General features: G+C 43.5%; 1 protein-coding gene across 6 annotated transcripts in view; it reads right to left on the bottom strand.

The window, feature by feature from the left end:
- The window catches only part of CEP78 (centrosomal protein 78), a 59550-nt gene that overhangs the window by 7074 nt on the left and 32469 nt on the right, over positions 1-20007 (bottom strand). For 4 of the 6 annotated variants that reach the window (XM_045021644.1, XM_045021640.1, XM_045021641.1 and 1 more), the window contains 4 exons: positions 18556-18601; positions 16595-16744; positions 9401-9478; positions 6832-6998 (listed from right to left, as the gene is read on the bottom strand). In XM_045021644.1, coding sequence (XP_044877579.1) covers positions 6832-6998; positions 9401-9478; positions 16595-16744; positions 18556-18601 — 441 coding nt within the window. The remainder of the gene's footprint in view (positions 1-6831; positions 6999-9400; positions 9479-16594; positions 16745-18555; positions 18602-20007) is intronic. The other 2 variants (XM_045021643.1, XM_045021645.1) reach the window with 1 other exon arrangement.

Here is a 20007-nt window from a genome sequence, read left to right as displayed (position 1 = left end):
AGGGAGAGTTCCTGGGCCGACCAGAGACCCTTGGTGTGCCGGTCGCCTATGTGAGCACCCCAGCCAAGTGCCGAGGCGTCTGTGGTCAGGGTGACCGACGGGCGAGGAGGGCGGAACGGAACCCCTGCGCAGACAACCTCCGGATTCAGCCACCAGGTGAGCGACTGGAGAGTGGGCTTCGTCACCGTAACCACCATGTCCATGCTGTCGCGGTGGGGGCGGTACACCGATGACAGCCACATCTGGAACGGGCGAAGCCGCAGCCTTGCGTTCGCGGTCACGAACATGCATGCCGCCATGTGCCCCAGCAGGCGCAGGCAGGATCGCACCGTCGTTGAAGGGAAGGCCTGTAGGGCCTGTATGAGCGAGACTATCGTCTCGTGCCGAAGACGAGGGAGGCAGGCTCTGGCTAAATTGGAGTCGAGCACTGCTCCTATGAACTCCACTCTTCGTGCTGGAGTTAGGCTGGACTTCTCGGTGTTGATAAGCAGGCCTAGAGACCGGAACAGATGCAGAATCTCGGTCACCTGAGCCGCTACCAGCCCTTGGGAGCGGCCGCGAATCAGCCAGTCGTTGAGATACGGGTACACATGGATCCGACGACGGCGGAGGGCTGCGGCGACGACTGCCATAACCTTGGTGAACACCCTCGGTGCGGTGGAGAGGCCGAAGGGCAGAACCGCAAACTGGTAGTGCGCCTTGTTGACTACGAAGCGCAGGTAGCGTCTGTGTGTGGGGGGGTAAATTGCCACATGAAAGTATGCATCCTTCATGTCGAGGGCGGCAAACCAGTCTCCCGGATCCAAGGAAGGGATGATGGTCCCCAGGGTCACCATGCGAAACTTGAGCTTGCACAGGTGTCTGTTGAGCTGCCGGAGGTCCAAGATGGGACGAAGACCTCCTTTCGCCTTGGGGATGAGAAAGTATTTGGAATAGAATCCCCTGCCCCGCCTGCTGCGGGGCACCTCTTCTATAGCACCCACGCTCAACAGAGTCTGGACCTCTTGCAAGAGGACTTGCTCGTGAGAGGGGTCCCTGAAGAGGGACGGGGAAGGAGGGTGGGAGGGAGGGGGCGAAATAAACTGCAGGCGGTAGCCCTGCTGGACGGTGTTGAGGACCCAGCTGTCCGATGTTATAGAACGCCACGCCTGGAGGAAGCGGGAAAGGCGACTTGAAAACAAAAGGGATGGATCCGGGGGGTGGAGAGTGGTGGGCCGTCCTCGGGCGTCCCATCAAAAGGCCGGCTTTGGGCCTTGAGGGGCCTTGGAGGAGTTTTGGGCCTGGTTACGCCGACCCCCTGATGGTCTGCGGCGGAAGGGGGCCGCTCGCCGATTATTAAACGGCCGAGACCTGGCCTGTGGGAAGGGTCGGTAGGGTTGTTGCCGGAACGATCGCCTCTGGGTGGCCGGCGCATGCATTCCCAAAGTACGAATAGCAACCCTCCCATCCTTCAGGGTCTGAATTTTCGTGTCTGTCTTTTCTGAAAAAAGACCCTGTGTCTCAAAGGGGAGGTCCTGGAGGGTGTATTGAACCTCCGGCGCCAAGGTGGAGGATTGCAGCCAGGCAATACGCCGCATTGTTATTCCGGACGCCATTGTTCTGGCTCCTGAATCAGCGGAGTCCAAGGCTGCCCGAATTAGGGTCCTGGAGGCCGTCTTGCCCTCTTCCAGGAGCGCCGAGAATTCCCGGCGGGAGTCTTGTGGCGTCAGCTCAGAAAATTTGCCCAGGCACCCGACGATGTTGAAAGTGTACCGGGACAGGAGCGCCATCTGGTTTGCTATGCGGAGCTGCAGGCCACCCGCCGAATAAACTTTTCGGCCCAAGAGGTCCATGCGCCGCGACTCCTTTGATTTCGGTGCGGCGGCCGGCTGGCCATGCCTCTCCCGGTCATTCACCGACTGGACTACTAGAGAGTCCGGGGAGGGGTGAACATAGAAGTACTCGTACCCCTTGGGTGGGACAGAGTATTTTCTCTCTACCCCTCGCGCCGTAGGGGGGACTGAGGAGGGCGACTGCCAGATTGTTGTATTGTTCCGCTGGATAGTGCGGATAAAGGGTAATGCCACACGCACTGGGGCGTCAGAACCCACAACGTCCGTTATAGGGTCATCGTCCTCCGTGACCTCCTCAACAGGCAGGTTCATGGACTTCGCCACACGGCGGAGAAGGTCCTGATGCGCCTTCAGGTCAATAGGCGGGGGTTCAGATGTTGATGCTCCTGCCACCGCCTCGTCAGGCGAGGAGGACGAGGAGCGGCCCGGCAGCACCTCCTCGGATGCCTGGTCCGCTCTTGGGCGGTCAGAAGCCACGGGCTCTGGCCCCGGTGCCGGGCCTGGTGGCGAGCCAGGCCGTCCCTGTGGAGACGGGGGGCGCTTGCTAACCGTCGCCTCCGGCGCTGAACGGCCCGTAGGCGTCTGCCTCGGCTGTAGGGGAGGACCTTGCTCGTGTTGGGCTCAAGGGACCCAATACCCCCAGTGTTGAGGTCCAGGGTCCCGACCCTGAGACGGCGCCCTGAAGTCCACTGCGCTGCTCTCAGGGGAAGCGATGGAGGGTTCATGCGAGGGCCAGGGAGGAGCCGAGGCGGGTCCCAAATGCCCAACCGAAACCTGCGTCAGATGTGTAGCAGGCGTCGAAGGTCGGCGGCAGTCATCATGTGACCTAAGCGGAGAGCGGGACCTGCGTGCGGAGCGGCACCGGGAGCTGGATCGACGGTGCCGGGAGCTGGACCGACGGTGCCGTGAGTTGGACCGGCGGCGCCGGGAGCTCGACCTCGACGGCGATCGGCGTCGTCGGGAGCGGCTTCGGGAGACTCGGTGCCGAAAGCGGCCACTGGAGCCAGACCTCCTGCGGTGCCGGTAACTCGGTGACCGGGACCGTTGCCGGGAGTACGACCGGCGCCGCGAATGCGAGCAGTGCCGGGACTGCGACCGGTGCTGATATGGGGAGTGGCGCCGCGAAGCTGAACGACCTCCGGATCGGGACCGCCTCCGAGAGTGGGACCGGGACCGAGACCGAATCCTGGAGCGTCCGTCTCGCTTGTCCGGGGAAGGAGGCCGCATCATCATCCGTTTGCCCACAGACTTGAATGCCTGCACCGGCGGAGCCGGGGGCCGGGGGCTTGGAGCCTCCGCGAGCTCGATCAGCTCCCTCGCCGTCGCAAACGCCTCAGGCGTGGACGGGATCCGCAGCTCCTCCTCGGTGGGTACCGGGGAGCCGGGTGGTGCCGGACTCGACGGGCCTCGCGGCGCCGGAGTCGACGGCGCCGTGCACTGCTTGTGCACTGCCTCAGCCTGTACCGTTTGTGTCGGAGGCGGCTGGGCTAGCGGTCTCTGCGGATGTTTGGAAGAGACCGCCTTCGGCACCTTGTGCTTCCGTCCTGGGGAGAGGGAATGGTGCCGGGACTTTGGTGCCGGGTGCCGAGGAGGCTTGGCCCCGGTGCGGCTCGGTGCTGCCGGTGCGCTGCCTGCCGAGGAGGGCTTCGGCGCCGATGGACTTGGCGTCGGAGGCTGGAGCGAAGCCTCCATTAGCAACTGCTTAAGGCGCGAGTCCCGCTCCTTTCTCGTCCAGGGCTTGAAGGCCACGCAGATCGGGCACTTGTCTGTTCTGTGCCCCTCCCCCAGGCAGCGAAGGCACGAGTCGTGCGGGTCACTCACCGGCATGTGCCGCTGGCAAGCCGCGCAGGGCTTGAATCCCGGTGCCCCGGGCATAAGCCCGCACCGGGTGCGGAAGAAGAGGGGCTAACCCCTCTAATTCCCTATTTACACTACTATACCTATCTAACTATACTATACAACTATTAAACTAACTAACAAACTATATACAACAAGAGATGGAGTAACGCTAGGGCTGTGGAGGTAAGGGACACTCCACTGTTCCAACTGGCCGTCACGGGCGGTAAGAAGGAACTGAGGAGCGGACGGGCCGGCTGGGGTATATAACCAGCGCCATGGCGGCGCCACTCCAGGGGGCGCCAGCCGGCCCGCCGGAGTTGCTAGGGTAAAAATGTTCCGGAGAAGCCGTGCAGGCGCGGCGCGCACACCTACATTGGAATGCATAGGAGCAATCACTCGAAGAAGAACATTTTAATATATTTAAAAATACCAGTATGTTTACTGAAAGAGACCAAGGGAAGACTAGAGTGCCCTTCATCAAAAAGCTGCTTTTGGCTTGGTCTGATGCATCAGCATCATAAGCACTTAGAAGAGGAATGCACTGACAACTAAAACAGTTATATTGCAGATCTATTTGAAAGATATGGCATACTACACACATGGCAGCATTGTCTTGGTACTGTGTGCTTTTACCCCTGCAGAGGAAATCCTTATTGGATAATTTGTAGCTTGATCATTTACTTGATCCTCTCATAGTCACCATAAACATATGAAAGAGAAATTTTATCATAGCAGACCTGGAAGCTTTGTACACTCTCTCAAAGACCTCTCTACCATGCCAGCCTTCCTTCAAGATTATGTATGGTGCAAGTCAAATTTCACCTTGTTGGCCAAATACAAAGTATGCAACTGTTTTTCCAGGTTGTGATAGAGCAGTGGTCCCCAACGCAGTGCCTGCGGTTGTCACGGCGCCCACGGGGCATCTATCTGTGCCCACTTACTGGACGTCGGACAAACATCCGCCAAAATGCCGCCCAAAAGCAGTGTCATCAAGAGGCGTCGCTGCAAAAATGCTGCTGATTTTTGGCGGCATTTTGTCGGCGACGCCTCTTGATGACGCTGCTTCTTGGCAGCATTTCAGCGGTGACGCCTCTTGATGACGCTGCTTCTTGGCGGCATTTCGGCGGTGACGCCTCTTGACATTGCCGCTTCTCGGCAGCATTTCGGCGGATGCTTGTCCACTGGCCACAGTCCTCGGTGGCTCGTCATCCAGCGCCCGCCAGACGAAAACGGTTAGGGACCACTGTGATAGAGTATAGGACAGGAACAGGTCAGAAAATTGACTGATACAAGTGAAAAGCAAAATTTCTGTTGAGAGCAAATTCTGGAGTTAGCCTGAAAACCATTGGGGGTGGGGGAATAATCTGCATGTATAACTTTTGGATGGATAATGTCCCCAGCTCAACAACTCATAGGCGAGAAGGGACTATCATGATATTCGTCTAATCTGACCTCATGCACATTGCAGGCCACAGAATCTTACCCTCCCACTCCTGTAATAGACCTAGAACCTCTGGCTGAGTTACTGAAGCCCTCAAATCATAATTTAAAGACTTCAAGTTACAGAGAATCCAGATGTTTTGGTGTGGTGGTTGAACCAAAAAAATCTGGAACAAAAACTTGGTTCATTTCAAACCAAAAAAACCTGATATTTTTTGTTTTTCTTGTCAAACAAAAATGTAATTTCAAATAGACATTTTGTTTAGAAAATATCAATTCAAAAATGTTCATTTGGACATTTCTGAATTTTTAACTTTTTTTCTGCCTGAAACTATTTGGCCTAATTCAATAAAGTTTCGGTGCCCTGAAAAATGCATTCACTGAAAAAAAACATTGCCTAGCTCTAGATTCAATCTGAAAAGGCCCAAAACAAGGCAAACTTCTCTTTTTCACCTCGTCCCCCCAAAATCTAGGGGGCAGGGGAAATTGCCTCTTTTGTTGGATTTGGAACAATGGTTCCTAGCCAATGAGATTTATCACTGTCTGGTCAAGCTTGTTGTTTGAGTTCTGAGGAAGGAAAGAAGACAGGAAAATCCAGAGGAGCAGTGTCTAGGAGCTCTATAGACAATCTCTTCCTAACTGGAGAGTTTACATGTCTGAAGTGTTATCTGCACAGGAGGAAAAAAGTTCTTCAATCTTTCTCCAAGAGCAATTTGTTCATGAGGTAATAGAATTATTTTCTGGAGCAGAAGCCATTTGGAAAACCACCTCTATCACTGCTGAATCAGGGATTGGGTGATGGAAAGAGCTGTGTGAATGAAATTTACAAAAGCTATATTTGCTCATAAGACATGGAAGAATGATTGAAAGCCACTAATTATTCAACTGTTAATCATCTGGCCTACCAAATCCATTAGAGATTTTTGGATTGAGATTTTCCTGTGTTTAGTGGTCTTGTCTGAGATGAAGAAATAAAGAGCCAAACTTAAGGTCCAAAAATATTTTGACTAACTTGTTCATTTAATTCTGCCATAGCTTTTGTGTGGCCTTGCTTTTCTTTTTTGATTTAGACTTGTAAGTGTATATCTTTTAAGAGTGCAGAGGAAAGCCTCCAGGCCATGCTACTCCATTCCAAGGTTGTCATGGCAAAGGCATACTGTATCTTCTGAGATAAGCAAAAAGCCAGTGGGGGAGAGAAACTGCTCTTGGAAAGAGGATAGAAGGGTCAACAAAACAAACTTAGACTGCTGCCTCTGATCAGAGTCTGAGACCAGAGGTCCCATGTGCAGAGGGCGAAGGAACTTCCCTCTCAGCACTAGGATGTCTAAGAGCCATATTTCCAGAGCTGCTGGGAAATGGAGGTGAATCCAGTAAAGAATGCTTGGAAGGAAGGAGAAGAAGCTTCTGTCTCTTAAGAAAAAGAAAAACAGAGGAGGGAGTTGGAAATCCTGAAAGTCTATCCTAGAGACAGGTAAGTAAATTTGGATTTGGGTTAGTCTGAGTCATTGGTTCTACTGAGGAAAAAGAGTTGGGAGGGGGGAAGTTTATTTTCTATTTACTCCTGATAGTGCATACCTCCCCTCCAGGTGTCTAGGAGACCCATGAGATCCTCTTAGACACCTGAAGGGGAGGCATGCCCTATCAGGAGGAAGATGGGGGCAGGAACAGGTGGAAGATGTAACAGAACAAGGTAAAATACTCAGATATTACGATAACCTACCCAGCATCTTTAAGAAGGTCTAAAAAAGCATGAAACTTTTGGAAAGAGGTCTCAATGCTGCCCAGAACACCTTCATCTTCCAGAATCATGTTGGTTACTGACTGCGCATGAAGAACCTCAGACAGAGAGAAGTTTAGATTCCTTAATCGGGCATTTTCAACTTCCAGCTACAAAAAAGGGTGAGAAAAAAGTAAGTATCACAATGTTATCACTGAGGATGATATAAGCCTTGAAAAAGGATGTAAGGCATTTCAAACTGCGCTCTTTTAGCTGAAAAAAGTGTTCTGTGAAACACTTTAAACAACCAAGACAGTGTAATCATCATCAACAAAGAGACATCTCTTAGCAAAGGTTAGTATTCTCTTTATATTTAGTGTTATATGTGTCTAAACCAGATCTCATATTGGGCCAGTACAGTGGCACCTTTTGCCAGCTGCCTTTTTGTGACTGAGAATTTTAGCTTTCATTTAAGAAAAAAAGCAAGTCTGCAGTGCAGCAGTGTCCTCCTGAATTTGTAACAATAGCTTTGAAAGTTGTGAACAGTCCCTCATACTTCTTAGTGAGGTCTTAATTCAGATGCGCACTGAAGATGATTTGAATGTCAACTCTAAGGCTATGTCTACACTAGAGACCTTACAAGGAGCACAGCTGTACTGATGCAGCTGCGCGGCAGCATAATCTCTCATGTAGCCACTCTATGCTGACAGGAGAGGGCTCTCCCGTCAACATAATTAAACCACCCACAATGAGCGGTGGTAGCTATGTCAGTGGGAGAAGCTCTCCTGACAACATAGCACTGTGCACACTACCACTTATGCTGGCAAAACTATGTTACTCGGGGGGTGTTCTATTCGCACCCCTAAGCGACATAAGCTTTGCCAATGTAATTGGTAGTGTAGACATGGCCTAAGTATTTCATTGTTCATCAAAGCATGTAAGAAAGGAGAGGGATTTACAGATCTGCAAATCTACCATGGGTGGTGTTTGAAAGAGTACCATGACTTATCTTTTTCCTCCCCAAACAAGGGGCTTCGCAGAGTAGAGCATCTGATCCCCATTAAGGGAGAGCCAAGCCAAAAAAGCCCAGCAAGACATCTAAGCACCCCACCAATGGGAAGCCAAGCCCTAGGAGCTCAGAAGTGCCCACAGATATTATTCCAAATCTACTGAGGGACAGCCAAGCTCAAGTTGTCCAATGGAGCCTAGAGTGTACACAGAATTATATTTTGGACATCCACATCCTGTACTGGGAGTGATGCCTCATGGCAACTCACATGGGTTGAGCTTGGAAGAGTACTGCCACATTAAAACCCCAACATTTACCCCCAATCTAAACTCTACATAAGAACTCAAATCCACTCATACATTCTGTTTCTTTGAAGCTGAGTTTTGTTTAAAGGAATCCTATTTACTTGTTACTCTCTAACCAGGAGAATCTTTCTAGTAACTCCACAGAGAAATAGTTAATTGATTGCCTATTGTAAATAACAAGCAATCAAAGATTAATCACTCTTAACAAAAAGTGAACAATCGAAGTGGCCTGGATGCTAGATACTGAAAGCACACTGAAACAGAAGCTGGGCTAAAACTGGAGTTCAAGGCTCTGAAATGGGACCAGCAGTGAGAGACCAAGAGGGCAAACACACATTACTAAATACAAACGTTGTCATTTCTCTAAAGCTGGTAAATGACACACATTACTTTGACCTTAGTTATTCACATCTTTTCTTAGCTGGGACTACAGCAATGCAATATACCTGGGCATGAAGCCTGCAGTATTTAGGAAACTAACTGGTACAGAATGCCGCACTGTCTCTCTCAGCAGTACAGGCTACTGTGAAGACATCAACCCTGTCCTCTGTTCCACATTGGCTTCCCATAGAATATAAAATCAAGTTCAAGGTGTTGGTCCTTATCTTCAAGGTGCTCCAGGATATCTAAAAAGAATCACCTAAAGCTCCATGATAAAGACCGTGGTCATCAATTATGCTCCTGTGCCACAATGCAGCTCTTCATAATAAGGGTGAAGTTCATGTGCATGGAAGACAGAACATACTCAGAAGCCAATCCAAGTCTGTGGAATGAACGCCCTCAGGAACTAAAGACCATCATAAACCTCACCACCTTCAATGCCAACTGAAATATGCATTTCTTTGACCTTGCCTTCTCTAGCATATAGCAGCATGTATATTAAAAAACAGCATTCTATCTAACAAGTCACTCCCTTGTATGCATTTCTTTGGTGATGGTGAGAGAACAAACACCACAGGACGGATGTTAGTCATGTCACTTAATACACTACTGGAAAGTATTCAGATATACCAGGCTCATCGATGTACTATGAGCCTCTATAGAAAAGAATGGAACTAGTCATTTTAAAGCAATTAAAACCCTAGATTTTTTTTTAAAACTAGTTCATATAATTTGGCTTGACCATTATAGAATATATTAATGCACACACATAATTGTCATTGATAGTTACTCCAAACTAAACGTTTAGATAATACGACATATGCAGCTATAAAAGCAAATGTGAACTGATATTAAATATTAAACAAACAATAACTACCTCCATTATCCGTTCATCAGCCTTTACTCTTGCCTTTCTTTCTTCCTTTAATTTTAATAGACATTCTTCCAACTCTGTCTGTCAGAAAGTAAAATAGTATCTTTAAAGTATCAGACACACCTAGAATACTCTATAAATATATTTGTGTTCTAACTGGATGTATACTTTTAGTCCATAACATTATAGATATGATATAGCTGTCTGCAAGAACGTTATTTTTGGTTTACTAATATGTAGTTTTGAGGCAGTGCTGTGATTTGATGGTGAAGGAAGGAGAAAAAAATACTTTTTGTTTTCTAACAAAATGGCAATATCATTTAGCCAGATGAAAATAAAAAAGTTAAATGTGACTAAAATGTTTACTTTAAAACTTTAAATGTTATTTTAAAGTTTTTCAATATTGTTATTCAATATTCTTGTGTCGCCAACTATAAATTCAGGGATCGTTTCTGTTTTTCTTTTTGTCTGTCTTGTTTTAAAAATAAATAAGCCTAACTGGTCAAATCTCAGAGTGGGTTTAGAAAAAGTAAAATGCATTTTTACTTGATAGCTACATTTATCATCCAGGACTGTGAATGTTTACAGAAATATGAAGATTTCAAAGTTATAGGTGTTACCTTCCAATACTAAATCTCCCCTCAATTGGTTACTTGATTGGATTAAAGAGCTTATTTTAATTATATTTTAATATTTTTATTTTTCAGGACCCAAACACTTTGGTAGGGTTAATAAACAATAATAATTATTATTATTATAAGGCAACAAAAGAAAATAAAGGTCTCAATCAAAATTAACGAATTCAGATAAAAGAAAGGAAGACTAAATTGGAATATGACATTTTGGATTATACTCCTCTTTTATACCATGCTCCAAGACCACCAATGTATGAGAGATTCTTGAATACTGATCAGTGAAGATGGAAAGCTGCATAGGCTAAAAGGAAAGTAGAGCAGAGCTGTAGCAAAGATGTATACGACAAGGGCTGGAGAGGCTAATTGGCTGCCTCTCCTCAAGTGACAGGTCACACATGGAGCTTATTTTGTCAGGATTGGCCAACACTACTATTAGAAGCACTTAGAAACAAAGATTCTTCCATCCGTTATCCCATTTAAGGTACTATAACTAATGTGGTCTTGTGTGGCACCAAATTAAAAAAACAAAACCAAGAGTTGCTTGTCCTTATAACTGTGGTTCTCCCACATGATTATATGCTTGGATCCAAAATGTAGGTATTGTGCACAGCCTCTGAACTTTTTGGATAGCAATGTCTTTTGGTGCTACATGTACCATCACTCAAGTTCACATTAGGGAACAGATACGCAACTGGCATTCAGTTCCTTCCTCTAATATCAACAATCTACTGTAAGACTCCAAAATAGTGGGTAAGATGGGAAGTTAGTACACATTGATGCAATCAATCAAATTCCCATGAGCCACAGCTGATCAGAGTGTCTGAGACAGTAGGAATATTAAAAACGATACTCTTGAGGAACTTTAAAAAAAGTCAGCTCTTTTAGGAGGTGGGAGGAATGGATCTAGGGATAAGCAAGAGATCTATTACAAGTTCTAGAACACACTTAGGGCTAGTCTACACTTACGAGCCGGGTCGACGCGGTGAGTTCGACTTCTCGGAGTTCGAACTATCGCGTCTAATCTGGACGCGATAGTTCGAACTCCGGAAGCGATAGTTCGAACTCCGGTACTCCACCACTGCAAAAGGCGGTGGCGGAGTCGACCTTGGAGCCGCGGACTTCGATTCCGCGGCGTCTGGACGGGTGAGTAGTTCGAACTAGGGTACTTCGAATTCAGCTACGCTATTCACGTAGCTGAATTTGCGTACCCTAGTTCGACCCCGCTTCTTAGTGTGGACCAGACCTTAGTTAAAAAAAGATGCTGACAGAATTATTCAGTAACAAGTTACAAACAACTCAAAGTGCAGGACTTCAGCTAGGCTTCTCAAGAGTTTCTGGAAAGTCTTGAAATCCTGAGTTAGGGAAGCTGGTGGTTCAAGTGACAGGATCATTCACAGACAAAAAATATGAGAATGGGCCTTCTACAGCCTCATTTTCCTCCAGGTACTCAGAGCCAGAGGAGAGTTTGTGCAAGGATAGCTACTGATATGTAGAAAGCCTCACAGAAACTTATCTTAGAGACAAATCTAGCTGGATACAGACTTCTTCCTTCACAAGCGCTAAAGGTACTTGTCTATGGCAGACTTTATGCCATTACAAAGGCGAATTGGTCTTCGCTATCACAAATCAAGAAAACGGGGGACTTGCGGGGGGGGGGGGAGAGGAGTCAGAGATGCTTAGGAAAACATTCCAATAATTCCAAAACTGATTTTTTTTTTTGGCCAATGTGTAACACTACATTAAAAATACCCTAAGAGCATTAAAAAAAAAACAAAAACAAAAAAAACCCTCAAAGGTTTTTCTGAGGGAACAGACAGCAGATGTTACTGCATTCCTGCTTCTTGCCTACATCAGAAGAAATTGCGTAATAGTTGGGGTTGCATCTCCTTCGACATTGTCTGATGGGTAGGAGAGGACAACAACAAGATAGTGCACCAGAGACACTAGCATCCAGAAAGTTCCATATTTGCATGCTGAGGTGCATATACCGCCTCATCCTGGAATCCAGGCAGGCAATGCTTGAAGAAGAATTTTGGAGTCAGCCATAGATTTTATGGATCTGACCGATTCTCAAAGTGCTCTTTGCATCATTTAAGTTTTTCTCTAATGTTACCAAGTAATTCTCTTGTTTTTAGGGTTTTAAAATACCAATATATACTTTTGCCCTGGGAAGAAATTTGGTTCAGCATTCAAAGGGTGGCAAAGTTTATTTATTTTAATGTTTGCTGTTCTGGCTAAGTCACTACATTTCTTCCCAGGGCAAAAGTTTATAGCAGGGTTAAACCCCTGAAAATAGAGGCTTGTAAATAATAAAATAATAATAATAAAGGATAAACTTTAAAATGGTACTGCAAACAGCCCTACAATAATTCTTTAGGTCTAACAATTTCATGGCCATCTATTACATTTTGTAATATCAAGTCAATAAATAAATTCTTTAACTAGGCTCTGCCGGTTTAATATACCACATGTAACAGACTTCTTAATTATCATTATTACATACTTGCCCATCAAAAGTACATTAAGTCTTAGACATTTGCCCAATAATGCAAACACTACTGGCACACTGCTTACTACACTTGCATCCGAAGAAGTGGGTATTCACCCACGAAAGCTCATGCTACAAAACGTCTGTTAGTCTATAAGGTGCCACAGGATTCTTTGCTGCTTCTACAGAACCAGACTAGCACGGCTACCCCTCTGATGCTTACTACTGTTAACAGTCCCAAAGAAGTGGTAGGCACTACCACTGAAAGTGTTTGCAGGATTAGGCCCTTAATTAGGAACTAGCAAATAAATGTCTGCACTGTAGAGAGAAAAAAACAATTTCTGGTGACTCTCCTCCTAAGTATTATTAGAAGCCAAAATTTCAAATGAAGTTGACTTAATTGCACCCATTTGTCATACTAAAACGGACGTATGTTCCAGGTTTGCTGTGCAGCCTTGGTACTCACTTTTGAAATGTGTCCTTTTATTAGTTTACCTTCTTCTGCAGTCCTTATGCAGAAAATCCTTTTATTTAAGTTTGTCAAGGGAGTTATATCTGCAGACAGTTTCTGACTTGCATAAGTGAAACACAGAGAGAAGACTGTAACAAGAGCCTTAAAGAATTCCACGGATACTACTGGGATAGGTTTAAGGAGAAAACAAAATCTGCCCTTAACGCCTTTGCAGTTATGGTTTCACATTAGATCACTAATACTAGATAAATTACCAGACTGATTAGCTTTTAAAAACTAAAAGGAAAAAAACGGGTTAACTCTTTTCACATATTATATAAACACCTGCAGTGCTTATGTAAAGTTAAAGATTGGACTATGTAGAGGGTGAAGTCCACCATTTAAATCACTATTTATAACTGTATAATCCTTAGAGCTTTCCACTATGCATGAGAGCCAATTCAAGCACTTCTGATTCCCTCTAGTGGAGGGAAGGACTATATCAGTTCCTATTTTAATTCAGTTTTGAAAAACACTGGGGTTTTCATTTAAAATTTCAGAATCGCTTTATCTTGTTTCAAAAATGAACTACAGTAACTAAAATATTTTATTGAACATAAGAATTAAAGAGACTGTAAGCTGCCATTATGGCAAGAAGCATAGGACAAAAGGAAGCAATAAATTTAAATGCCACATTAGGTCACCCTTTTCACATTCAATAGTACTCTGATCCTTGAATAGTCGCATTGAAATAAACCAACTACCCATTGCACCAGGTACTACTTCCTCAATGTGACAGGTATCAGAATCTGGCCCTCATTTAATAGGAAGGGCAGGACACTCTGAAGGCATTTTTCAGGTATGTTTCAAAATGTACTGAATTTGTTCACCCTCCAAGAGAAGCTTTGTTCTAAATATAAAAAATACCTACTCCCTTTATCCTCCATCCCCTTTCCCTGTCTAGGATTTTTCAAGTAAGACATGTAGTAGATTCTCCCTTCGCAAGAGAACCTATGTTGACGTACAGTCATTCTGCTGTCCGCTCCAGATCCCAATCATTCTCTATGCTCAGAAAACATAAATCTGCCACTAAGCTAAATAAGTTAATATTTTATTTTTATTTTATTTCGTTTGATTACATAAAAACCTATCTATGTCCTTGGATAAATCTTTAAGAACCTAATCAGTACAATCAGATACAATGAATGATAGCTCAAATGACCTGATCTGAAGCAAATCCCACTGCAAGTGTGTGGTTTAAAATTATGTTAATTTGGTGGCAAGATATCTTTTGCAAACTAGATTCTCAACGACTAGCATTTCAGTGTCTAGTTATTCTGCCTGAGGGGGAGTGTTTTATAGTAATGCTATTATATTATCATAGCAGTATTACTGAGCCATTAAAACAAACCGTTTATTTTCCTTCTCTTCAACACATCATTATAACACACTGTATGAAGATGTTTGTAGCAGCTGTCAGGGAGTCTTGCTATCACTCTTCATTTTGCTATAGATAGCAAGCAGAAGAATTGGGAAGAATAATGAGGAAATGAAAAAGATGTTACTATAAAGCTCGACTGCAAATGGAGCTTTAAAGTAACTAATTTCAATTTACTTTTTTAAACATTTTTGTAAAAAGTACATTGAAGTATTTTAATAAAAAAAAACTGTTAAAAATACATTTACTCCCTCTATGAATTTTTAACGAAACAGCAGAAATAACCTCCTCATTATTGCTCTAATAGATTCGTACATCATGAAACATTTTACAAATACATTAGAAGCAAGAGGAAGACCAAGGACAAGGTAGGCTCATTCCTCAAAAGAGAACTGAAACACAGTAACAGAAAATACAGCAATAGCTTAAGTGTTAAATGCCTTTGCTTCATTTTCACCAAAAAGGTTAGCAGTGATCAGACAACTAACAGTGAACATCAGTGTAAATGGGGTAGGATCTGAGGCTAGATTAGGGGAAAATGCAAATTAAGAATTACTTAAATGTCTTCAAGTCAGTAGGACCTGACAAAATACATCCTAGAATACTTAAAGAACCAGCTGAAAAGATCACTAAGCCATTAGTGATTATCTGTGAGAACTCGTGAAGGATGGGAGAGATCCCAGAAGACTAAAAAAGTGCAATATAGTACTTATCTATAGAAAGGGGGCACTAAGGAAAACCCAGGGAGTTATAGACCAGTCAGCTTAACTTTAGTACTCTAAAAGATAACAGAGCAAAAAAATAAATAAATAAAAACAATGAATTTGTAAGCATCTAAGATAATAAAGTGATAAGTAACAGACAACGTGGATTTGTCATGAACAAATCATATCAAGCCAATAGGCTTCTTTGCCAGGGTAACAAGCCCTGTGGTTGGGGAAAAGCAGATGTGATATATCTAGACTTTAGTAAGGCTTTTGATACTGTCTCACACGACTTTCTCATAAACAAACTAGGGAAATATAGCCTAGACAAACCTATGATAAGCAGATGTGCAACTGGTTGGAAAACTGTACTCTGACTGTGAATCATTGATTACTCTCTATCTGGAAGGGCATGTCAAGTGGGGTCCCTGCAGGGATCTGTCCTGCGTCCAGTTCTCTTCAATATCTTAATACATTATTTGGATAATGGCACAGAAAGTACACTTATAAAGTTTACAGAAGATACCAAACTGGGAGGGGTTGCAGGCGCTTTGGAGGACAAGATTAAAATTTAAAATGATCTTGACAAACTAGAAAAATTGTCTGAATTAGATAGAATGAAATTCAATAAGGACAAGTGCAAAGTATTCCACATCAGAAGGAATAATCAATTGCACAAACAGAAATTGGGAAATGACTGCTTAGGAAGGAGTACTGCAGAAAACAATCTGGGGCTTACAGTGGCTCACAAACTAAATGTGTGTAATATCTACTCAGCACTGATAAGGCCTCAGCTGAAGTACTGTGTCCAGCACTGGGCACAACATTTCCAGAAAGAAAAGGATAAATTGAAGGAAGTCCAGAGGAGAGCAACAAAAATTATTACAGGTCTAGAAACATGACCCATGAGGAAACACTGAAAAAACTTGGTTTGTTTAGTCTGGAGAAGAGAAGACTGATGGGGGACAGAATAACAATCTTCAAGTATGTAAAATGTTTTTGTAAAGAGCAGGGTAATAAACTGTTCTCCTTAACCACTGAGGACAGGAGTTGCTTAAAGTACCCTGTTGAATTGAGGCCTATAAACCATATATCAGTGGGTCTCAAACTTTTTTTTTTTTAAAACTGGCAACCCCTTTCACATTGCAAGCCTCTGAGTGCGACCCCCCTAATAAATTAAAGTAAACACCCTTTTTAATATATTTAACACTATTATAAATGCTGGAGGCAAGCAGGGTTTGGGGTGGAGGTTGACAGCTCGTGACCCATGTTATGACCTTGAGACCCCCTGAGGGGTCCTGACCCCCAGTTTGAGAACCCCTGCCATACAGTATAACAGAAGTATGCAAATATTCAGAGTTCCATTTCAGTGATTATTTACCCATTTAAACCTAATTCTAAAAACCCATTTTTCTGGAAAAATAGAAGCTCTATGCACTCATCTTTTGAAAAATCTGAAGAACAAAATTATTTCTTCTTACCCGTAATTGCTGATATCGTCTTACATTAGTTTTAACCAGGGATTCTGTCAAATCAGGATCATGCATAATGTCCCCTAAAGTCCCTTCTGTCTCTTCAGTTTCAGATGCAGAAGCACTTTCCACTGTCACTTTCACAGGAATGTCTGTCTGCTTATATGAAATAAGTGAACATAGGCGCATTATTAAACAATGCTTAACAAGGAAATAAGTCATATAATATTAGCGAACACTTCCAATTAGAAGCCGTCATCCACAAAGTTCTTTCTTCTGAATTAGTTATAACATGTTCATTTTAAATAGTTCCACACAATCTAGAAATAAGTGTGCATGTGGAAAGAGCATGATAAATCCTTGGCAAAGAAATTTCTATGCCAAAATGGAGCAGAGTATATCACCGTCAGAAGGTTTTACTTTATTTGTAGCCTCTCTTTATACTAGACATGAAACATTCTAGTCAACCAGGAAGAGTATTTTTTAAGCACCATAAACTATTAAAATATTGTTTCATTATCATAACAATGGGCATAGAGGTAAATGTTATGCCTGGATGGTAATTTTTTGTTACAATTATGCCAGGGTTCTTCATGTTTGTATGTAAGTACATCTCCACAGAACATATAGTGCACTGGTTGTGAGTGACACCACATTTAGCCTCACTGCTTCAAGAAGATCAAAAACAGCAGTTTGACAGTTGTTATTTTGAAACACTGCAGTGTCAGTAGCGTGTAAGACACCTAATAGTACAAATAAAAACATGTGGAAGGATTCTCCCTTCAGTCCCTGAACTCTGCTGTAACAGAGCATAGGGGCCATAAAAGACCCTTAGCTGACCAAGAGGAGAATTCCCCCTACACAGGTACTACATAAGATAAATCCTAACCACTGTCTTACCCAGAGATCTCCTAAGCTCTGGTATGGCAGGTGGGGGACTGCCTGCTTACCTGCAGGCAGGAGAGGCAGAGGTATAGCGCACAGTGCTTCAGTAATTCTGCACAGCTCTGGGTTGCAAAGATGCTCAGAGGTAGCCCAGGCATAACTAGGAGCAGCTCCCTGAAATGCTAAAGTTAAGCTGGAAGCTGCTTTGGTTCCTGATCAGCCCAGATTCCAATTGACAGCAAAAGTGACGTTATTCCATTAAAATCACATCTAAATACAAGAATGGCAAATGTTGCTGTATCTGTCAGGGTTCTCTGCCCCCTACAGCCAATTTTTTAAAATGACCATCAATAAGATGGTCATGCTTTCAGTAACAGGTGAAATGATGTCAACTTCAAAGCAGGTGATTAGTGCCAGTGATTTCATTAGTATTCTTCCCTCAATATCTTCTATAAAACAACGACATTTTTTAAGCTAATTAAAAAAAAAAAAAAAAGAACTGAGGCCTGTCTACACAAGAACACTGTGCTGATTTAGTTAAATCAGTGCAATCCTCTCATGTGGACATTTATTTCAGTTTAAATCAGTATGGAATTAGACTTCACAAAGGCCTGAAGGGTGGATAAGATATGTTGTAGTGTAGAGTTTTTTAACCACAAACATCCTTGATAATAAAAATTCAAAGCCATACCATCTTAATTATCTTCTCCCTAGTTATGTTTGAGTCTTACAATTATAGATTTGCTTCATTTAAAAAAAAAAATTTTTTTTCAGAAAATAGCATTGAAACCACTTATTTGACAATAAAAAAACCTGACACAAAGGAAGAAAATAAAACCTCAAGTATTGCTTAAAAAAAATGTCTTCCCAAATGTTAGTGTGCGACCATGAAGTGTTTTCACACATGTAGTTTCCATGCTTCCAGGAAGTATTTAAGCCATAAAAAACACTCTCCACTTCTGTTTTGTCACCTTGTGTTTTTATAGTAGAAGCTCACTGGGTACAAGGGATTTTTATTTGTTCAGCATATTAGCTACAGTACCGCATCACGTGCCTATCTATTGATATGTAATAGATAATCATACCTGGAACTTCAGTGGTAACTCCTGGGTACCATCCACTGGGAATCCCCTACAATGATATGTTTAAATCAAGGTGGGTTTTTTGAGAAAAATACTGTAATTTGTCAACACTGCAATTTCAAGGTATAATTTGATTTAAGGGTCCTGATCCTACAAACACACATTGCTAAGATATTCAAAAGAAATAAAAGTTAAAACACGGTATAAAAATACTTGACAGGATCCTTTGAACAAACTGTCACTAAAATATCATTCTGTACAACAAAGTAGCTCTACTTTCTAATCAAGATTTAGGCCACGCTTTCAAAACTAGGTGCCTAAAGTTAGGCTACTAAGTCCATATTTAGATACCTAAATAAGCAGCCTGATATGGCACCATGGCAGCTGCCTTTGGAGTTTACAAGAGATATTGTGTGCTTGGCACTTTTGAAAATCAGGTCTTATTTAAATGATTAAATATGGATTTAGGAACCTAACTTTAGGCATCCATTTCTGCACATCTTGGCCTCTAACATTATAAATTATTTGTAACTACATGTAGTTTTTCTGTATGTTTCCTTGGCCAAACCTGCTCATGCAGGAACTACGTAAAAATGGTGTTTTGGATTCCAAATTTGTGTCTCAATGCTTACAAGATCAAAATTATTGCTTAAAAGAAAAAAGAAAGAAGAGCTATTTTCACTTGTTAACTAAAAGCCAGATCTGCACCTAGGCTCATAAAGGTAAGCTGCATCCTTTCCTTCTTGAGCATCACCAACAGCAAGAAAGGCTGTGGCAAACCAGATTTTTCCTTCAGTTACACCTGTGCATTCCTAGTGCCTTCAAAAGTTATGCTTTCAGTATTTTTAAGTACTTATAAAGCCCTCCTATTGCCTTGGTATCTGAGCCCCTTAAAAAAAGCCACCACGCCCCCCCCCCAAAAAAGAAAAACTATAAAACAACCCAGAAATAGCAACAATTACTCTTTCTTCCTTCCCAATCTCTAGCAGAAATAGCCTGATTATAATATTTTGAATGGGGACTGTTTGTGGGTGTGCAAAAATATTTAGAGGGAAAGTAAGTCAAAGAAATGAGTTTTGTATTTAATTCTGAAAGTGGGAAGGTCCATGATCTGTCTTATTCCTCACAGGAGGGAGTGCCTCAAACTAGATCCAGCTCCTGTGAAAGTTCTGTCCCCTGCACTTACAGGCCTCCATCTAACAAACATCTATAAACCAGTGAAATAATTTCACCAACAAACTCAGAAGAAAGAAATAACAATATTAATGTCTATCTTTAAATATCTGGGAAGCACTCACTGATATGGTGATGGGAGCCATGTCAATTGACAATTTTATTGTGCTAAAGGAATACAGATACGTTGGGAGGTCACAGTCAGAAAGGAGGTGGTATCCAGGGGCGGCTCTACGTTTTTGGCCGCCCCAAGCAGTCATGCGCGGGAGGCGCCCCGGAGCC

Source organism: Mauremys mutica, chromosome 6, assembly GCF_020497125.1.
Source record: "Mauremys mutica isolate MM-2020 ecotype Southern chromosome 6, ASM2049712v1, whole genome shotgun sequence".
NCBI classification, from domain to species: Eukaryota; Metazoa; Chordata; order Testudines; family Geoemydidae; genus Mauremys; species Mauremys mutica.
The sequence above is the reverse complement of the archived record's forward strand: the minus strand, read 5'-3'. Positions and strand labels throughout refer to the sequence as shown.